We start from the raw sequence: 19,761 nt of genomic DNA on the forward strand, positions 1-19,761 counted from the left end.
ATTACCAACGTTTCGGTACTCGTACAGTACCTTTATCAAGGCAAGAAAAGGGTACTGATAAGGGTACTGTACGAGTACCGAAACGTTGGTAATGCAAATTTATATATTTATGTTTTTTATTTTTATTTTATTGTAATTTGATGGCCATAAAAATAAAAAATACGAAAGAAAGAAAAAGAGAAGGAAGGGGATGTGGTTGGCTGCCTTCTCATTTTTCTTTCCTCTTTTTTATTTTTTTCCCGAAAATTTTATTTTATTTTTTTCAGATTACAATAGGGTTTTTTCGGTTTTCTTTTATTCGTTGTGGTCCAAATTTGGTCGTTGGATTCTTGTTTTGTTTAACGGGATTTTTGCATCGATTTGATTATTGGACGTTAAATGGGATTTTTAATTTGGATTTTGGTCTAATTTAAATTTCGTATAAATTGTCGTTAATACTCACCTTAAATTCTTATTGATTTTTTTTTAATTTAGTTTGATTTGTTATGAATTTCATCGAATACTTCTTCTTTCCCTTAAATTCCTCTAAATTCATTTAAATTTTACTTAAATTGAATGGATTAAAAAAAATTCCAATTTGTTTGAATTTAACTTGAATTTTTTGTAGTCCTTAGTCACTTCCTTGGTTAGAAATTAGTAGGGTTTCAAAGATTTGAAGAGATTTTAAATTTGTTTAATTCACTCTAAAGTCTTTAAAATTCTTTGAAATTTTTTTGGAAGTTTTTAATTGACTTTAATTCTTTTAAATTTACCCAATTCTATTTAACCCAGTGGATTTTTTAACAAAGTTTTTATTTAAATGTTCCTAAATTTTTTTGAATTCCCTTGGATTTTTCTAAGCTCTTTTCAAACTTACTGAAATTAATGACATTTTTAAATATTAAAAATTTGTTATTAATTTGAATTTTTATGAATATCGTCGAATTTTTCTGGTTTATCTCAAATTCCTCTAAATTCATTCCAATTTTGCGGAAATCAATGGATTTAAAAATTTTTTCCAATTCATTGGAATTCTTTTGAATTTAACTTGAATTGTTTTGAAGTCATATGCATTTATCCTAAATTTGTTACCCTATGAGCTTGAAAAAATTACCCTATGACTGTCAAAAAAGTACCCCTTGTCCCTATATTTCAACCCATAGGGACTGTGAGGCCTGTAATTTAAATCCCTTTAAATTCAATAATTTCCAATTCAAATATGAAAAATTGGACAGTTTCAATTCAAAACATTCAATAGTTGAGCAGTTTTAAGTTTGAATCCTTCAATATTGAAACAATTGAATTTCTAAAATTTTGTAATTGAACGCTTGAAGATTCCGCAACTCTATTTAAAATTGAAAGTCTGAGTATTGGTAAAAAAAGTTTATTAGTTAAATAATGAAATTGAAAAAGTTAAAACTTAAAAAACTTTGTATTGAAAGTCCAAATAGTTGAACAATTTTCAGTATCGGAAATCCTCATTTTTGAGTTAGATTTTCAACTGTAGAAGTTTCAATGAAACTTATCGAATTTATGATTATTTCTGGAGAAGGAAAATGTTTTAGAAGTTACAAATTCGAATTTAAAAATAAATCAAATTCAGAGTTTCATAAATCCCAAGTTTTAAATTCAAACATTTCAAGTTGTAAAGAAATTCAGTAGACTTAATTGCCGAATTTTTGAATATGTAAACTTTGAAAGAATTTGTTGAGAGATAGAGATTTTTACGAAATTTTACGTGTTTTTGTTGGCGGCTCCATTGAAATTCTATTTTTAAAAAATGCCGCTTTGTGCGGAGTATTTTAATATTTAGACTTACCTCTACACGATGAATTTATAATTTCCAACAATTACGAGTGAGTGATAATATTAAAAATTCCACTGTGAAGCACAAAAGATCACACGAGCCTATATAAAGTCGCCCTAACCTAAACGTAAAGTTCCGCTCTAGAATTGTCGAGAGTCGAGCCGCATTCGGCGCAGCCGGCCGCGCATGTTGGTGGGTGAAATGTGGCTAGGAGTGGGGGCGAGCGAACGAAGGGGAAATCGGAAAACGAGAAGTGTCTTAGCAAGAAGTGTCGTAGAGTCTACTGTATTAATTTTGAATAAAATCGGTTTAAAATTGTTTAATTTTAAATGGGACCGTTAAAATGACCAGTAATTATTTTCCAAGATGAATCTCCACCCTGTGAATAATCTTGGAAACTTATCTAGAATAATTTTGGTAAATTTTACATTTTTTAAAGGTTTCACTCAGCGAAGGGTCGAATGATTCAGATAGTTATGAAGTTAGAGTGACTTCTGGAGATGCTTGCTGGACTTTGCAACGATCGTATGAGAATTTTGTTATGTTCGATAAACAGTTACATCGTTGCATATTCGACAGAAAATTTTCATCCCTACCTAAGCTTCCGGACAATCGGCCTAAAAACAGCTGCGATATTTTGACGGAGTATCTGATTCGCTTCTCACAACTGAGTCACGAGGGCCTAAACTGTGGGCCTGTTTTGAATTGGCTCCAACTGGACAATAGGGGAAGGAGAATTCTCGTTCCGGAATCTGATTCATGTCCGATTAACACACCGGCTGTTGCTGCTGCCTATGCGGTTAGACCCTACACTGCTCAAGCCCAAGATGAGATTTCTTTTCAGGTAATTTATTGAAATACATATTATTTTTCTACATTTTTTAAGAATGTGCTCGAGAATCGCGTAAAAAACTAAGTTTCCTGGTCATAAATTGGAACGAGGTTTACAAATTTTGCGAAAGATCCCTGTAACGGTTCAGTTCGATAATAACTTAATAAGTTTGAAAATTCCTTTCATATTTCAGACTTGACACTCTTTCCCCTATTTCCCTCTTTTCTCATTTTCTATAGAACTATTTTTTTTCACTGCTTTGAAGAAACTTCTCCTTTTTCTCTCTTGGATCACTGAACTGAATTAATAGATCCCAATAAGAAAATCCACCTATTTTTTGTTAAAATTCAATTCTTGTTGTTCAAAAAGTCTGCTATTGTATTTTTGGTACTAAATATATGTCGTTTTTTTTTTTTTTCAATTGCAAATTTAACTGTGTCATTTTTTTAAATTCATCTTTTAGTTAATAATTAAACTATTTGGTTGGAAATGTTATTTTTTTTATTAGTTAAAAATTCAACTACTTGGTTGAAAATCCATGTACATATCTTGTCGAAAATTCGTCCTTTTTTGGAATACAATTAATCTCCTCGATTAAAAAATCATATTTGTGGTTGAAAATTCTACTAAATATTTGGTTGAATGTTGAGGTTTTTGCTCAAAATTCATCTTTCTTTTATTGAGAATATGGTTTTTCCTGAAATTGTAGCAATTCTATTTTTGGTTAAACATTTATATTTTCAATTGAAAATTAATCATTTCTAATAGAAAATTCATCTATTTTTTTAAAATGTTATATTTTTATTGGTCTTTTTTGGTAGAAAATTAACAATTTTGTTTGGAAATTCATTCTTTTTTTGGTCGAATTAAACTGTTTTTTATTTCAAATTAACATTATTTTTTGGGTGAAGATTCACTATTTGAGTTCAAAATTCGACTATTTGGTTGCGAATTAAGTTTTTTGTTGACAATTTAACTGATTTTTAGAAAATTCGTCTTTTTCACTTGAAAATGTAACAATATGGTAGAGAATTAAACTATTTGGTTGAAAACTAACTTCTTTTGGTTCAAATTCATATTTTTGGTCGAAAATTCAACTATTTTGGTAGAAAGTTCAATTTTTTTATTAAAAATTAAACTATTTCTTTAAAAATTTAACTATTTTTCTAGAAAATGAACTTTTTTTGTTGAAAAATCATATTTTCAGGTTAGAAGTTCAACCGTTCAATAAATAATTAGTCTTTTTCACTTCAAAATTCAACAATTTTTTTGAAATTTCATGTAATTTGTTGAAGTCGTATTTTTGACAGAACATTAATGTTATTGAAAAGTGCATATTTTTTCGTTGAATTCGACTGTTTGAAAATCACAATCTTTTTTTTTGACTTGACACTCTTTCCCCTATTTCCCTCTTTCCTCCTTTTATAAAAAAATTTTCTTCCTCTGCTTTCATGAAAGTTTAAGAGAATCCAACTATTTTTGATTAAAATTTAATAATTTTTGGTTAAAAAGTCTACTATTATATTTTTGGTTTTAAATTTATGTCGTTTGATTAAAAGTAGAAGATTCACCTCTTTGGTTGAAAATTAATTATTTTAACTGAAAATTAATTGTTTTAACTTAAAATTAAATTTTCCCATTTTTTTGTTGTTTGAAAATTGATCTTTTTAGTTAAAGATTAAAGTATTTGGTCGAAAATAGATTTTTTTTGTTAGTTAAAAATTTAAGTGCTTGGTTGAAAATTCATGTGCATATCTTGTTAAAAAGGCGTCCTTTTTTGGTATAAAATTAAATTTCTTGTATAAAAAATCAACTATTTAGTTAAAGGTTGAACTCTTGTTCAAAATTCATTTTTCTTTTGTTGAGAACATGGTTTTTTCTTCAAATTTTAATTTCTATTTTTGGTTAAAAATTTATATTTTCAATTGGAAGTTAATATTTTCTAGTAAAGAATTAATGTGTTTAGTTGAAAGTTGATATTTTTATTATTTTTTTTAGAAAATTAATAATTTTGTTGAGGATTCACCTATTTTGTGGAAATTTCGATCTTTTCGTTGAAGATTCATAATTGGAATTTAAAATTCGACTGTTTTATTGTGAAATAAGTTTTCTGTCGAAATTTCAACTGGTTTGTAAAAAATTCATTTTTTTCACTTGAAAAGTCTAACAATTTGGATAGAAAATTAAACTGTTTATTTAAAAACTGACCTATTTTGCAGAAAATTAACTTTGTTTGTTGGAAAAAGCATGTTTTCTTGTTAGAAATTTAACCGGTTAATAGATAATTCGTCTTTTTTACTTCTAATTCAACAATTTTCTCGAAAATTCATGCATTTTGTTGAAAAGTCGTATTATTGGCAAAATATGAATCTTCTTGAAAAATAAATACTTTTCGCTGAATTGAATTATTCGAATATTTTTTAGTTGAAAATTTAACTATATATTTGCTTGAAAATTCATGTATTGTGTTGAAAAATCATCTATTGGTAGAAAATTAATCTTCTTGTTTGAAAATTCATCTTTGTAAATTGGAAATTGAGCTATTTGGTTAAACATTTAACTACTTTGTTAAACATTTAATCCTTTGTTTGAAAATTCATCTATATTTTGACTCATATTTTTTTATTAAAAATTCGTCTGGGTTGTAAATTCAACAATTTTGTTGATAATGCAATATATTTCGCCTTGAAATCTTAGCAGTTCAAAGCGTTTCATATTGAATTCGATGTGGTATCGTCATTAATGATAATTAAAACGATTTATTTAGCTATTATTTCCCTTTTCGTGAAAAATTACCCTATTAACCTTGTTTTGAGAGAATTTCGGATAAACTTTGACTATAAAAAATCTCTTATAACACAAATTTTGGAGAAAAATGGAAATAAAAATTCCAAAATAATTTCAGGTGGGAGATATGATTTCGGTGATAGACATGCCGCCTCCAGGGGAAAGTACATGGTGGCGTGGAAAGCACGGTTTTGCCGTGGGTTTCTTTCCCGCAGATTGTGTCGCTGTCATCGGCGATAAAGTTCCTCGTCACTTGACCGTCTCAACGACCGTCCGTTCCAAGTTACCGGTGAAGCCAGTCCTTAGAAAGCATGGAAAACTCATAGCCTTTTTCAGGTCCTTCATTCTCAACCGACCCTCCAGAAGAAGATTGAAACAGTCCGGTATTTTGAAAGAACGAGTTTTTGGTTGTGATTTAGGAGAGCATCTTTTAAATTCTGGCCACGAAGGTATCTATCTCTTCCAATTAAAAAGATCATTCATAGGTTATTTGCTCCTGCAGGGTGTCTACCCAACCTGGAAACCCTGGGAATGTCAGGGAATTTGTTTTAAAGTTGGAGATTTTTTTTGCGAGCGTCCTTAATTTTCTGTTTAATTTGTAATATAAAATTGAATAACAATGATTATTCGTTTGTAAAAGTAGCTTTATATAAACTGTATTAAACTATTTTGTTGAAAACTCCGTTTTTCTTTAGTTTGAAATTAATTTTTATAACTGAAAATTTTAACATTTTATTTTTGGTTGAAACTTTACCTTTATCAATTGGAAACTCAAGTATTTGGTTGAAAATGCATGTATTTAATAAAAAATTTACCAGTTTGTTTGCAATATGTCCATTCTATTGAAATATATTTTTTTACATAGTTAAAAATTCAACTTATGTTGAAAAGTCGCCTTTTTGGCTGAATTCATATGTTTTTGATTACATTTTTCATTAAATTTCGGTTGAAGTTTCAATTACTACATTTTTCGTTCAGAAATCTTTCGTCTTTCTTAGAATGAAAATTTAATAAATTAAACTCGTTCGTTACAAATTAATTTTTTTGATTGAAGGTTCATCACTTTAATTGGAAATTTATCTCTTTGTTTGAAAACTGAGCTTTTTTGTTGAAAATTAGTTTTTGTTTAAATTCAATATGTTAATAAATAACAATTTAACTTTATTTCGTTGAAAATTCGATTATTCCAGTTAAATGTTCGTAATTTTATGTGAAAATTTATCTTTCTTTTTTTTTAAATTCCGCTATTTCAGTTGAAGATTCATAATTTTAGATGAAAATTCATCACTTTTTTTATAAATGTAAATTAAAACTTTGTTTAACTGCAAATTTAACTATGCAATTTTTGGTTGACAATTCATCTCTTTTAGTTCAAAAATCGTCTTTTTGCTTTAAAATTTAATTAGTCCAGTCAAAGATTATCATTCCAGTTTGAAAATTCATCAACTATTCATGAATTCATTTGAACTATTTTGTTAAAATTCTTTTTTTTTTGTTCAAAAATTATATATTTTTAAATCTCAAAATCTAACTATTCCATTTGTGGTTAAAAATTGATCTTTTTCAGTTTTGAATTCAACTATTTCATTGAAAATTTATGTATTCTTTAAAAAAATGTTGTTTTTTTTTGTAGAAAATTAATCTTCTAGTTTGAAAATTCACCTTACCCGTTGAAAATTAAAGTATTTTGGTTAACTATTCATAGTTTTATTTGAAAAATGATCTTTTTGGATGACAATTAAACTCTTTTGTTAAAAGTTCATATTTTTGTTTAAAATTGTTTATTGCAGTTGGAAATTTATAATTTCAATTGAAAATTCATCACTTTAATTCAAAATGTGTCGTTTTTTTTGGTAAATTAATTATTTTAGCTGAAAATATAACTATTCTATTTTTTGTTGAAAAGTGATATTTTTTAGGTCAAAATTCAATTATTTAGTTGAAAATCTTTTTAGTATTATTTAATTAATTGATGGAGATAATAAATTTAAGAATATCTTGTAATACAAGTTATCAAAGCTTTATAAATTAAACATAATAATTGAATCCTTGGAAACTGAGAAAAAAAATATTATTCATAACAAACTCGCAAAAGTGTATACATATTCCGAGTTCATTGTTTTAAATAATGCGAAATATTTGAATGGCTCCGTACTGTGAAAAATTATACCTGGGGAAAACTTGAGATACTTGGAAAAGACCTGGAATTGTCAGGAAATTTTGGTCCAGGATTTGAGTAGACACCCTGCCCTGGTTTGCTATTTAATTAAAAGAAGAAATATATATTTAATTGTATGTTTCAGTGCCAGCTGTTCTGACTTGCTGTGCTGAGTTTATCGAGACTCATGGATTAGTCGACGGGATTTATCGCTTGAGTGGCGTGACATCGAATATCCAAAGACTGCGACATGCATTTGATGAAGATCGCGTTCCTGCTTTGCATTCCGATGAAAGTATCCTGCAGGATATTCATTCTGTAGCGTCCTTATTGAAAATGTACTTCAGAGAGTTGCCAAATCCACTTTGTACCTATCAGCTTTACTCCACCTTTGTCAGTGCGGTTCAAGCTGGTAGCGATTCTGAAAGACTGAGAAGAATGAGAGATACAGTCAGAAAGTTACCGCCTCCTCATTACAGGTGAATCATTATTAAATTTTACATTTGACAGGCCGATCCCTATATCCCCTATTTACCCTATATTCAAAATTTGGTCCCTAAAGTACCATATTTTTCAAGATTTGATCCCTATGGCACACCATGTGCAGCCCATAATGTAACTACTTTTAATATTGTCACTTTTCTTTCAAAATAAATTAACTCATGGGTTAATCACTATTCAATGCGGGTCTATACCTATTTCTGAATTATCTTGAATTATTTTGAAATATTTCAGGGTATTTTTAAAGATTCCAAAACATTTTTAATTGGTTTCAATCAGTTGAGGGGATTTTTAGGATTTTAAGGTAGTTTTAAAACTTATGAGGCATTTTCACGAGCTTTTAATTTGAAATGTTTCAGGGAATTACCAAAATTCCAAAGGATTTTTGATTAATTTTATTAATTTAAAGGGATTTCAATGCGCTTACAATATTTGAGGATAAAGAATTTTTTTGTATTTCGCAAGAAATGAGATTACAGATTGCTTAAAAACATTATTTTTTCTTATTCATTCCAGAAACTTTTAGAGTGACCCACGTATTATTTTAGTGGATTTTAAAGAATTCATTCAAGAGAAGTGAGGAATTTCGTAGGGGTTTTAAGAGTAAAGAGATTGAAATTTGTTTTTCCAATTCACCTTTAATTCTTGTTAATTTATCCTGAATTCTTTTAATTATGTGGAATTCTTAAAAAAAATTATGTTTTTCAAAGTGTTTATTCAATTGATTCTAAGGATAAATTGAAAAATTATGAACGGATTTTAAATATTTGAGGGTACTGTAAAGAATCTCAGGCATTTTCAAGGAATTTCCAAAGATATTAAATTATTTGAAATATTTAAGAAATTTTAAAAGATTTCCAGAACTTTTTAATATTTATTTTAATGGTTTAGAGGAATTTGAAATTGAATTTGAAAAATTTGATTCCAAGGCAAGTGATTCCATTCAAGTGATTTAAACAATTTCAATAAGTTTAAGGTATTGTAATATTTTAATGAATTTCAAATAGATTATTCACCAAAATGGAAGAATTTCGTAGGATTTCAACGATTTGAAGAGATTTAAAAATGTTTTTGATAATTAATTTGGAATTCGTCCGGAATTCTTTTCAATTTTTCTTGAATCCTTTTGCATTTTCCTGAATTCACTCAATTCTACTCAATTCAATAAATGTTTAAACACCTTTTTTTCATATTAAAGTCTTTGAAACTCATTGAAATCTTAAGCACTTTATCAAATTCTTTTGAACTCTTTTTAATTTTGCTAAACTTATTTCAAACTTACTGAATTCAATGATTTTTTGCATGTTTTTTTAATTATTTTCAAATCACTTAATTGATTTTCAAATTCGATTTGATTGTTTATGGATTTCATAGAACTCTTCTAATTTCTTATTAATTGATCCTGAATTTTTTAAATTCTTTGTAATTCTTTAAAAAAGTGAATTTATTTCAATTCTTCTACATTTATTCATTTCTAATTAAGTCAATGGATTTAAAAAAATGCTGTAAAGTTTTTATTTAATTGATTCTGAGGATCAATTAAGAAAATTATCATAGGATTTTAAATATTTTAGGGTATTGTATAGATTCTCAGGCATTTTAATGAGATCTAGAAAATTTCAAGGGATTTAAAAAGATATCAAAGGATTTGAAATATTGTAAGAAAATTTAAAAGATTTCCGTAACTTTGAAATATATTATAGTGTCTTAAAAGATTCCAAGGCATTTTAAAGAGATTTAAACAATTCCAAGAGATTTTCAAGGATATCAATAAGTTTAAGGGATTTTAATGGATGTCAAAGAGTTTATTCGCAAAAAGTGAGGGATTTCGTAGGGTTTCAAAGATTCGCAGAGATTTAAAAATATGCGTTGTAATTAATTTGGAGTTCGTCCTGAATTCTTATTAATTTTTCTTAAATTTTTTGGAATTTTTCTAAATTCACTCAATTCTATTAAATTCAATGGATTTTAAAAAACTTTTTGTTTAATTTATCTTGAAGTATTTAAAACTCACATAAAATTCTTAGGCATTTAATCTAATTGTTTTGAACTCTCTTTAGATTTTCTAAACTCAATTCAATGAATTTGTTCATATTTTTGAATTGTTCTTAATTCATTTAATTGTTTTTTAAATTCAACTTTATTTTTTATGAATTTCATTGAATTCTTCTCATTTCCCTTAAATTCCTCTAAATTCCGTTAAATTTAACTGAAATCAATGGGGTTTTTTTTCGTTTTTTAAAATTATTTACAATTCATTTGAATTTATTTCCAATTTTTGAAATTCACCCTGAATCCTTTTAAATTATTTGTAATTCTCTTGACTTTTTTGTGATTCACTTTAATTCTTCTAAATTTACTCAATTATACTTCAATTCATGGATTTTATTTTTATTTTATTCTTATAAAGTTTATCGAATTCTTTTCGTTTACATAGAATTTTTCTAAATTTATTTCAATTTTACGGAAATCAATGTTTTTTTCTAATTAAATTTTTTCTCATTGTCAAAGATTTGAAGACTTTTCAATTTTTTAAAAATTGCAATTCATAAAATGATCAAAAGAGTTGAATATCTCTCTTTTTTTTTTTAATTCTTGGCATTTTCAAGAGCTTTACAAAATTGTAAGGGTTTTCAAAAGATTTTAAAAAATTTGAGATATTTTAGGACATTTTAAAAGATTGTATCTTGATGGATTTCAAAGAATTTATTCACAAAAAGAGAGGGATTTTGTAGGGTTTCAAAGATTTTAAGAGATTTTTATATATTATTTGCAATTCTTTTGGAATTCACCCTGAATTCCTATTAACTTATCCTGAATTCTTTTACATTCTTCTAAATTCTCTCAATTCTACTCAATCTAATGGATGTAAAAAAATGGTTTAATTTATCCTTGAAGTCTTTAAACTCATTTTAAATTCGTATTGATTGTTTTTTTTTTAATTCAGTTTGATTTGTTATGAATTTCATCGAACTCTTCTCGTTCTCCTTAAATTCCACTATATCCACCAAATTTTACTGAAATAAATGGATTTTTAAGATTTTTGCCAATTCATTTAAATCTAACTTGAGTTGTTTTGTAGTCATCAGTCAGTTCTTTGGTTAGAAATTAGTAGGATTTCAAAGATTTGAAGAGATTTGAAATCTTTTAATTCACCTTGAAGTCTTTTAAATTCTTTGTAATTCGCTCTTTTTATTCACTTAAATTCTCTTAAATTTACTCAGTTCTATTTATTTCAGTGGGTTTAATTTTTTTTAAGTTTACCTTGAATTCCTTGAAGTCCATTCCAATTTTACGGAAACCGATGTTTTTTTATTATTTAAAAAATGGTTTCCAATTCATTTATGAATTTATCCTGAATTTGTTAACCTTTGTGCTCGAAAAAAGTACCGTTTGGTCCGTATATTTTATCACATGGGGATTGTCACGCCTGATTTGAGACCCTCAGATCCTGATCACGATTTTCACTACGCCTGTTTTTTGAACCTCCAGGACACTGGAGTTCCTCATGCGGCACTTGGTGAGGGTAGCGGCTCGGGGAAGTGAAACAGGAATGACACCAAGAAATGTAGCGATTGTCTGGGCTCCGAATCTCCTCCGATGCAAGGAACTTGAAGTCGGCGGAGTGGCAGCACTACAGGGAGTTGGAGTTCAAGCTGTCGTGACAGAATTCCTGATATGTTACGCGGAGCTGATATTCGGAGAGGGTCCGGTAGGCCGGCCTAAGTCCTTAGCAATCACGACCTCGGCTCGTTTGCTGAGTCTCGAAGAAGCCAGAAACAGGAATCTGCGCTGTGAGGCAGATTACATAGAAGTTGGTGCTGGTCCTGCTGGTTTGCCAATCCATTACCACACGGTTATCGATTTGCCACCAAGGAAGCGAAACGGTTCGAAGCGATCACCATCCTTGAATTGGAGGGCCTTATTTGCGAGGAGCGGCTCCGGCGCGAAAGAAAAATCGAGACCAGTCGGTGGCACACCGCCTCAAACTGAAACTCTGCCCAGCTCTGTGAATTCTCTTCGTCGCTTGAGGCCCGTTAAGAGCGCCGATAGTTTGGATGGAGAGGACATTCTTGGGCCTCTTTTGGGACCTCCTCCTTCGAGACCCTGCGGTCACAGTAGATCTGTCTCACACGATTCCTACTTTGATCACTTGGCAGATGCACCCAATACAACTTCGCCTTTGGATCTTTCGGAAATTCAACTCAATTTTGACCTGGAGGAGAGGGAGATGCGAATGTTCTCGGAAGAGGAGAGTACCGGAATCACTTCGGTGGAAGCCTCGCCCAGAAGGCAGAGGAGTGATGGACCTCAGTCGGTTACTGCCAATGGAGGATCAAAGAGGAAACGATCGAGACTGGAGGAAAGGCTGCATTGCGATGTTGAACTCCGGTTTATTGATAGTCAAAGTCCAGACCAGGTAAAATGATTAATGGTTAATAGAGGAAAACCCTAGAGTATATAAAGTTTTATTGTCGATTCGCAATTGACACAATAGTTTATCAGCAATGCCAAAACTGATGAAATTTTATTTAAATATTACTTTTAATAAATGTGTAAGAATGGAAATATTTATTTTAGGTATGGAGAACAAATGTTTGTCTCTTCTGTATTCGTAATGCTCGTTTAAATAAAATTGTCTAGTTGCATTATAACACAAGTCTAAAGTTTTTGGAATAGTATCTGCATTTTCCAACAGTTGATAGAAGAAGTTTTCTGTCTAAATTAGCAGGAGTGCGAATAGAATCGACATTCGTTGAATCCAGTACATGGTTACAAATTATGAATATAAATAAGTATTCTTTTATCTTTACTTAATGACTCTGATGTGTTGTGTGTATAATTAAAATTAGGAGAACTCAGGGTGTCTACTCTACCTGGAAAACCTGGATTTTTTTAGGGAACTTTCATATACCTGGAAAATCCTGGAAATGTCAGGGAATTTTTTTTCAAAATCAGAGAATCTATTTTGTTGAAAATTCTTGTTTTTGTTTGTTTGTTTGAAATTAAGTTTTTTAACTATAAATTTCACTATTCTAGCTCTGATTGAAAATGTATCGTTCTTAGTTGAAAATTCAAGTACCTGCTTCAAAATTCGTCTTCTGTAGAAGATTCATACTTTTTTTTATAGAAAATAATATTCTTGGTTAAAAATTGATCTTTTTGCTTGAAAATTCAAGTTTTTTTTTGCAATTTTTTATCTCTCGTGACTGAAAAATCATTCTTCAACTTTTTCTTCATAAATCAATGATTCAACTCATGTTGAAAACTTGTATTTTTGGTTTTATTCAAATGTTTTTGACCGAAAATCAAAATATTTTTTGTTTGAAATATCAACTACTACATCTTTTCTTCATAATTCTATCTTTTTGGGAATACCAATTTAATTAATTGTTTGAAAGTTGAACTCCTTTGTTCAAAATTATTATATTTTTTTTGGGTTAAAGATTTATCATCTTAATTGAAAATTCATCACTTTGGTTAGAAAATTCGTTGTTTTATTTTTTTGAAACATGAACTATTTTGTTGAAAATTTGTCGCTTTTTTATTGTTAAAAATTAATTTTAAACTGAAAATATAACTATTCAATTTTTTGATGAAAATTTGTCTATTTTACTCGAAAAGTCGTCTTTTTTAGTAGAAATTAATCTTCTTTGTTGAAAATGCTTTTTTTTGTGTTAAAAATTCAACTATTTCAGTTAAAGGTTCATAATTTTAGTCGAAAATTCATCACTTTGTTAAAATAATGTTACTATTTTCTTAAAGATTAGTTTTTTTCGTTGAATATTGTTCTTTTTAAATGAAAAGTTAACTATTACAATTATTGGTTGAGAATTTATCTTTTTGAGTTTTGATGTATTGATTTATTGAAGTATTGATGTATTTTATTGTAAAGTTGTACTTTCGTTTGTAGAAATTAAATTTCTTGGTTCAAAAATTCATTTTTTTTTCTACTGAAAATTCTTTTTTTAATTGAAAATGCAACTATTCCAGTTAAAAATTCATTGTTTTACTTGCGAGTTTATCGTTTTGGCTTAAAATTCAACTATATGTTTGGAAATTAGTTTTTCTTGGTTGAAAATTTAGTTATTTCACTGAAAGTTCATGTACTTTCTTGAAAAATCGTATTTTTTTGTAGAAAATTAATCTTCTGGTTTGAAAATTCATTTTTTCCAAATAAAACATATATTCTAGTTAAAAATTTATCATTGTAGTTGAAAATTGTTTTTTTTTGTTGTTTGATTGAAAATTAATTTTTTTTACTGAAAATTTAACTTTTCCATGTGTGGTTGAAAACTAATTTTTCTTCGATGAAAATTCAACTATTTCGTTGAAAATTAATTATTTTTATTTAAAAATTCAACTATGTGGTTGAGGAATTCATGTATTTGGTAGAAGAAAATCATTTTTTTTGTAAAAAATTAATCTTTGGTAGAAAATTCCACTATTTGGTTAAGAATTGATCTACCTTATTAAAAATACAATATTTTAGCCTTTAAAATATAAATTTGTTTGGATTACTGTTCAAATTCATGGACTTTAGGGACAAATTTAAGAAATGATAATTATGTTTTAAGTATTATTCAATTATTAATTAGTCGATGGTGCTAATATATTTAAGGATATCTTGTAATATCATTTGTCAAAGCTATCTGAATTAAGTGTATTAATTTAATCGTAGAAACTGAAAAAACCTGATTTATAATAAACTCGCGAATCTCTATACTTATTTGGAGTCGATGGTTTGAAAAAATGTGAAATATATTATGTTATTGGCTCCATACTATGAAAAATTATACATGGAAAAACTCTGGAACTGCCAGGGAATTTCTTTCCATGATTTCAGTAGACATCCTGGAACTTGACTTTGTTTCTATCGACATAAAATTGCGAAAGATTCCTGTTTCTGAAAATAAATTCGAATTATTTACGATTTCTTGATAATTAAAACTCAACTAGCTATTCGTATTATGGACTCTGCTTATCATAAATTTATTTAAATTCCAGGTAATGGTATCAGCAGATATCCACGGAATGGAAACGCCCTCGCCCCTGACAACTCCTGGTTACTTGCCTCTTTTATCAGAAGATTCAACTCCTCTGACCCCTGCTACTTTGCAAGGGACTTCTCTGTCCATCTCGCCTCTGCCAACCAATAGCCCTAGGATAAGTTTTCGAAGTTTTACTTTGCCCTTAGATCTCGATAGCGAGCAGACCAGCTCCGAGAAACTGAATAGAAACAGCGCGTCTTCCGATAAGGTATCCGACACTAGTCACAGACTGTCTATCAACGTAGACAGTCAAACTAATGTTAAGCACAACGAGAGTATGCAAACTTACGACAGACTTCTAGAAACCTACGATGCCAAGTCTCCCGAGTCTTCCGCGACTCAGCAAATGTTGCACGAATCAAACAGTATCGTTTCAGAGTTTTTTGATCAAGAAATGACACCTTGCGATAGGTTAGTGTCCTCTAGCGATCCCTCAGACACCAGCGAGTCCGCTTCGCCATCAAGAGATCCATTATCCGACAGACTGAGCTCTTGTCTTGCCGAAGGAAGCAAGATTTTCGACTCGAGGAATGCCTCCGAGCAGAAGGCAAATACTGCAAATACTGGAGACAAGAGTTCTTTAAATGAAGATGCACTGGTCGGCGCTTCAAACGCTCAGGCCCAGGATCTGGCAGGTCTGCCTTTGTCAAGCCTCACGGATTTAGACTCGCCAATGTCCTGCGAACAGACTTTTGAAGATCTGCCTGATTCCGGTCTGATTTGCGACAGTTCGGATAAAATGTTTACAACCACAGATACTCAACCTCTGGCTTCTAATGCCAATGATTCTGGTGAGTGGGTCATGGTTGAACGCACCACTGGTTCGATCACCGCGCCAACCAGTGAAGCAAGCAGTTCCAAAGATCCTCTCGAAGGAACCATGAATCCCGCTATCGCCACAGAAGCTCCGCAACTTCGATCGACTTCGGAAAATATTTCGAGAACTTCCTTAGATTTGACGATGGGGTCAAATGTAGACACTGACTTATCCTGCATTGGCACGAGTGATTTGACCGCGAGTCCGATTCTGACTCAGGAATCAAACGAGATGTGTGACGAAATCAAAGCCTCGAGTTCTATTCATCAGCAAGAGCAGAGTGATGCGGGCAGAATTGCTTCTTCATTTTTGACCTGCTCTCCACTGAGATTAAAAGTTCAAAAGTTCGAAATGGACCAGAGCGGAAAGCAAGGATCCTATAAAATGGACCAAGAAGTGTATAAGATGGACCAAGAAGCTTGTAAGATGGAGCAGGAAGCTTGTAAGATAGATCAAAGAAACGAGAAGAGATTCAATCAAAAACCCAAAGTCGAAGAAAAGTTTGCATTTAAAAACCAGAAACGATCTTCAATCCAAGAGAACTTTCCCCAGGTACCGGAACGCCATAAACCTCCGCTTCAATCGGACGGCGAGAGAAGGAAAGTCGCCCAACTCCAGGAGGCTTTCGAGAAAAATATAGAAAGGTGCCATAGCTTTGGACACAGTCCGCAAAAGCAGCGTAGTCATAATCAGTACCAGTACCGCGTGAAGCATCCAGAAAAACGAAATCAGGTTCAAAATACTCAAATCCACAATAATGAGGTGATGATACCCTCGGAAAATGCAGCTGAGCCTTACGAGCTCGTTCATGCACCAGAGGGAGCTTCAGAAAATGTTTCCTTAAATTCCTCGTGCACGTTCTCGAACACTTCGTCGCCAGTAGACGACTCTATTGTCTTGAGAGACACGGCAGCTATTCTCCAGGAACTTGCCTTGCAGAGATTGTCTGGAGGCGTTGGAGGCGAACTGCAAGTTACCCCCAGGAGGCGCTACGATTCGGAAGTGACGAAAGATCGAAGGAGTTTCGATTCGGAAATTGGAAGGGAGATTGTGAGAGAGAGAAAAATGCGGCAAGAGTTGGACAATGCTAGGGGAAAGTCTGAAGAACTTTCGCCTGGAGTTCAACATTTGCCACCTTGTTTGCGAGCTCGTCATGCGAGAGCTACCCGAGCTGCTCTCAGTCGTTCTCTAGATGAAGGAAAGTTCAATGAAATGACTAGCGAGACTTCACTCTCGAAAAAGCAAACGTATGATGATTCTCAGCACAGCTCTACCCCAAATGTAGGAACTGAATCGATGCTTTCGACCAGCAATCCTGACAGGATGTATGCTAGAAATCTGGGTGGATTGGACCTTGGTGATCCGCGGTGCCGGGAGAGGATAGAAAAGTACAAAGAGGAGAGGAGAATGTTCTTGAGGGACAAGTACAGATCGGAAAGTTTTCGGGCGTCCAAAGCTGAGGATGAGGGAGAGCAAGCGTTACTGGCTAGGTTAAAGCAACGAGCTTCCCGACCCTCTCTTCATTGACCAAGTGATATTAACAAGCTTCGTGCTCTCTTTTGCTTTAGGAATCTATATTCTACGTACGATTTTTGTTGTGTCGTTGTTAATGTTGCGAAGCCTAAGCTTAATCTTACGCTTCTTGCCCTGATAGCGGAAGAGTCTTTTGATTTCAGGGTTGCTTCAAATTTTGACAGTTTTCAAATTTATAATGTTTTTAATTCAAATCTTAGGTATTTCCCAGATTGTCGAGTGTTCTTAAAGAGGTTTTTGCAGTTGAAAACTTTGCACGTTTGAAATTTGCATGTTTTCATCTTAAAATTTGTCGAAAAAAGTTTTCGAAATGCTAAGGCTTTTAACTGATGAATCTTTTTAATTGAAGAACTTTCAACATTGGATATTTGAGTTCTAGATCTCTTTTAAGTTTAGAGGATTATGAAATTCTACACAAAAAAATTGCATGATAGAATAATGAATATTTTAAGTTTTTCATAATTTGTAACAACCCTGATTATTATCTTGATTTTGAAATTTAATTTTGTATCAAAATTCTGCGAGATTCGTTTGATTGTGTAGAGAAATTAAGAGTGTCCTGTTGTTGTTGGCTGCGATTAAACTTTTTTTTTTTAAATTAAGATGTTTAAAATTGAGCAATTGAAATGTGTCTACATTTTTGCAATATAATTTGATAAAAAAATGTGTATGAAAAAGCTCTGCTTATGTTAAATTGAAAATTTCGCTTTTATACAATAAAAGCGATGAATGTGCTCGAAAGCAGAGCAATAGAGATATTTTCGCATGTTCTCAGCTAATCTGATGATTTCGATTTTAGTTAAGCATAAAGAAAAATTAGAGACGTATTTACAAATCTCAAGTATCAAAAGACAAAAGTTAAATTTATTATAGTTTGTTAAATCAATATAAATAAGAGGGTCTAAAGATCTAAGTTTTCCGACTTGTGTTCTATTTCTGTAAACAGTATCATTCATCTTCGAAACGTTCCTTCCTCGTCGAAAGTGAAAAAGCAAGTCTTTAAAAACATTAAAAATAAAAGTGTGCTTGACTATAACTGTAATTTTTGTTTAAAACAAGTAAATTTTATTTCACTAAATTAAATTTTGATTAAATTCTTCTTAGTTCGAAACTTGCATACAATGATTTTGTCCTTGTAATTTTTCTACCCGTTCGATAAAATTGTTGAAATTGTTGATTGTCTACGTTACTTTAAAATGAGATTGAAAGTGGATTATTTTCTGATATTTGGAGTTGCAATATGCATCGGAATCGTTATTATTCTAGTTTTACGTTGATGAATTTACATTGAATCTGCTGAACTCTTATTCTTGAATTGTATTAAATTAGCTTTTTTATATATTATATGCAACATTGTTATTTTCTCATTGTGGACAGGTCCGCAGTGGTATAAATATCTTTTGTACATGATAGTTTTTACTTAGGTTCGTAAATAATTAGTTTAGTTAATTTATGGGTCGGCTGTTACGTCGATTTGAGATTTCGCTTGAAATCAAGATTACTATTTGTCAAAAAACTCTGGAGAATGCACGTAGATTATAAAATCTACTTTAGATTTTGACTCAGTAGCATTTTTAAAAAGTCAATAACATTGCTTAGCGAATAACTCTACTATGAATTATTATAATATAACACAGGAAATTCAATTTGTCTTTATCTTGAAAATTGTGTAGGATTTTAGTGTAGATTTTGAGATTTGTAGATTCCAGGCACGTTCTTCGTAAAATTTACCAGGTATTTTTACATCAAAAATTATTTTTGTATTTCTAATATGGAATAATTAATTTGTTAAGTGGAACAATTGGAAAATTTCTGATTCTAATAATATTATTTCTATAAATTTGGTATTAGCTAAGTATATTCATTTCGAATTTTTTACTTTTCTAATTTTCACTCGTAATTTACAAACACATGTCAATATTTATTGTGTCTGATTGCACAAGAATATATGATAATTTGTACTGAAAATGATATTTCAGGCTTTGATAAATTTTTATACGATAGATACGCAATAACCAGTCATTAAGTGCATATTTATTTATAATTACTCAATCTCATTAATGAATTGTAGTGAAGGTTGGCTTCTGTACCTTTGTCGACAAACTAAATAGAAAAATTAATGACAATGATATTAATATTATTAATTATGAGTAACGAATCTATTTAGGAGGAATCTCTTCTCTTGAGATCAAACCAAGACGATTGCCATAGTATTTAAGTTTTAAGAAGGTAAATAGTAATCTTGTTTTTGCGAATTAAAAAGACCCCACCGTATTGTCACATTCGGACGTATGA

General features: G+C 30.6%; 1 protein-coding gene across 2 annotated transcripts in view; it reads left to right on the forward strand.

Moving 5' to 3' along the window:
* LOC117175929 (rho GTPase-activating protein 32) overlaps positions 1 to 18,348 on the forward strand; it is a 62,124-nt gene extending 43,776 nt beyond the window's left edge. For both annotated transcript variants that reach the window (XM_033365779.1, XM_033365780.1), the window contains exons 4-8: positions 2,226 to 2,630; positions 5,524 to 5,854; positions 7,709 to 8,042; positions 11,557 to 12,484; positions 15,073 to 18,348. In XM_033365779.1, the coding sequence (XP_033221670.1) occupies positions 2,226 to 2,630; positions 5,524 to 5,854; positions 7,709 to 8,042; positions 11,557 to 12,484; positions 15,073 to 17,460 (4,386 nt within the window). In that variant the 3' untranslated portion in view covers positions 17,461 to 18,348. The remainder of the gene's footprint in view (positions 1 to 2,225; positions 2,631 to 5,523; positions 5,855 to 7,708; positions 8,043 to 11,556; positions 12,485 to 15,072) is intronic.
* The last annotated feature ends 1,413 nt before the right edge of the window (positions 18,349 to 19,761 follow it).

Source organism: Belonocnema kinseyi, chromosome 7, assembly GCF_010883055.1.
Source record: "Belonocnema kinseyi isolate 2016_QV_RU_SX_M_011 chromosome 7, B_treatae_v1, whole genome shotgun sequence".
Classification (NCBI taxonomy): Eukaryota; Metazoa; Arthropoda; class Insecta; order Hymenoptera; family Cynipidae; genus Belonocnema; species Belonocnema kinseyi.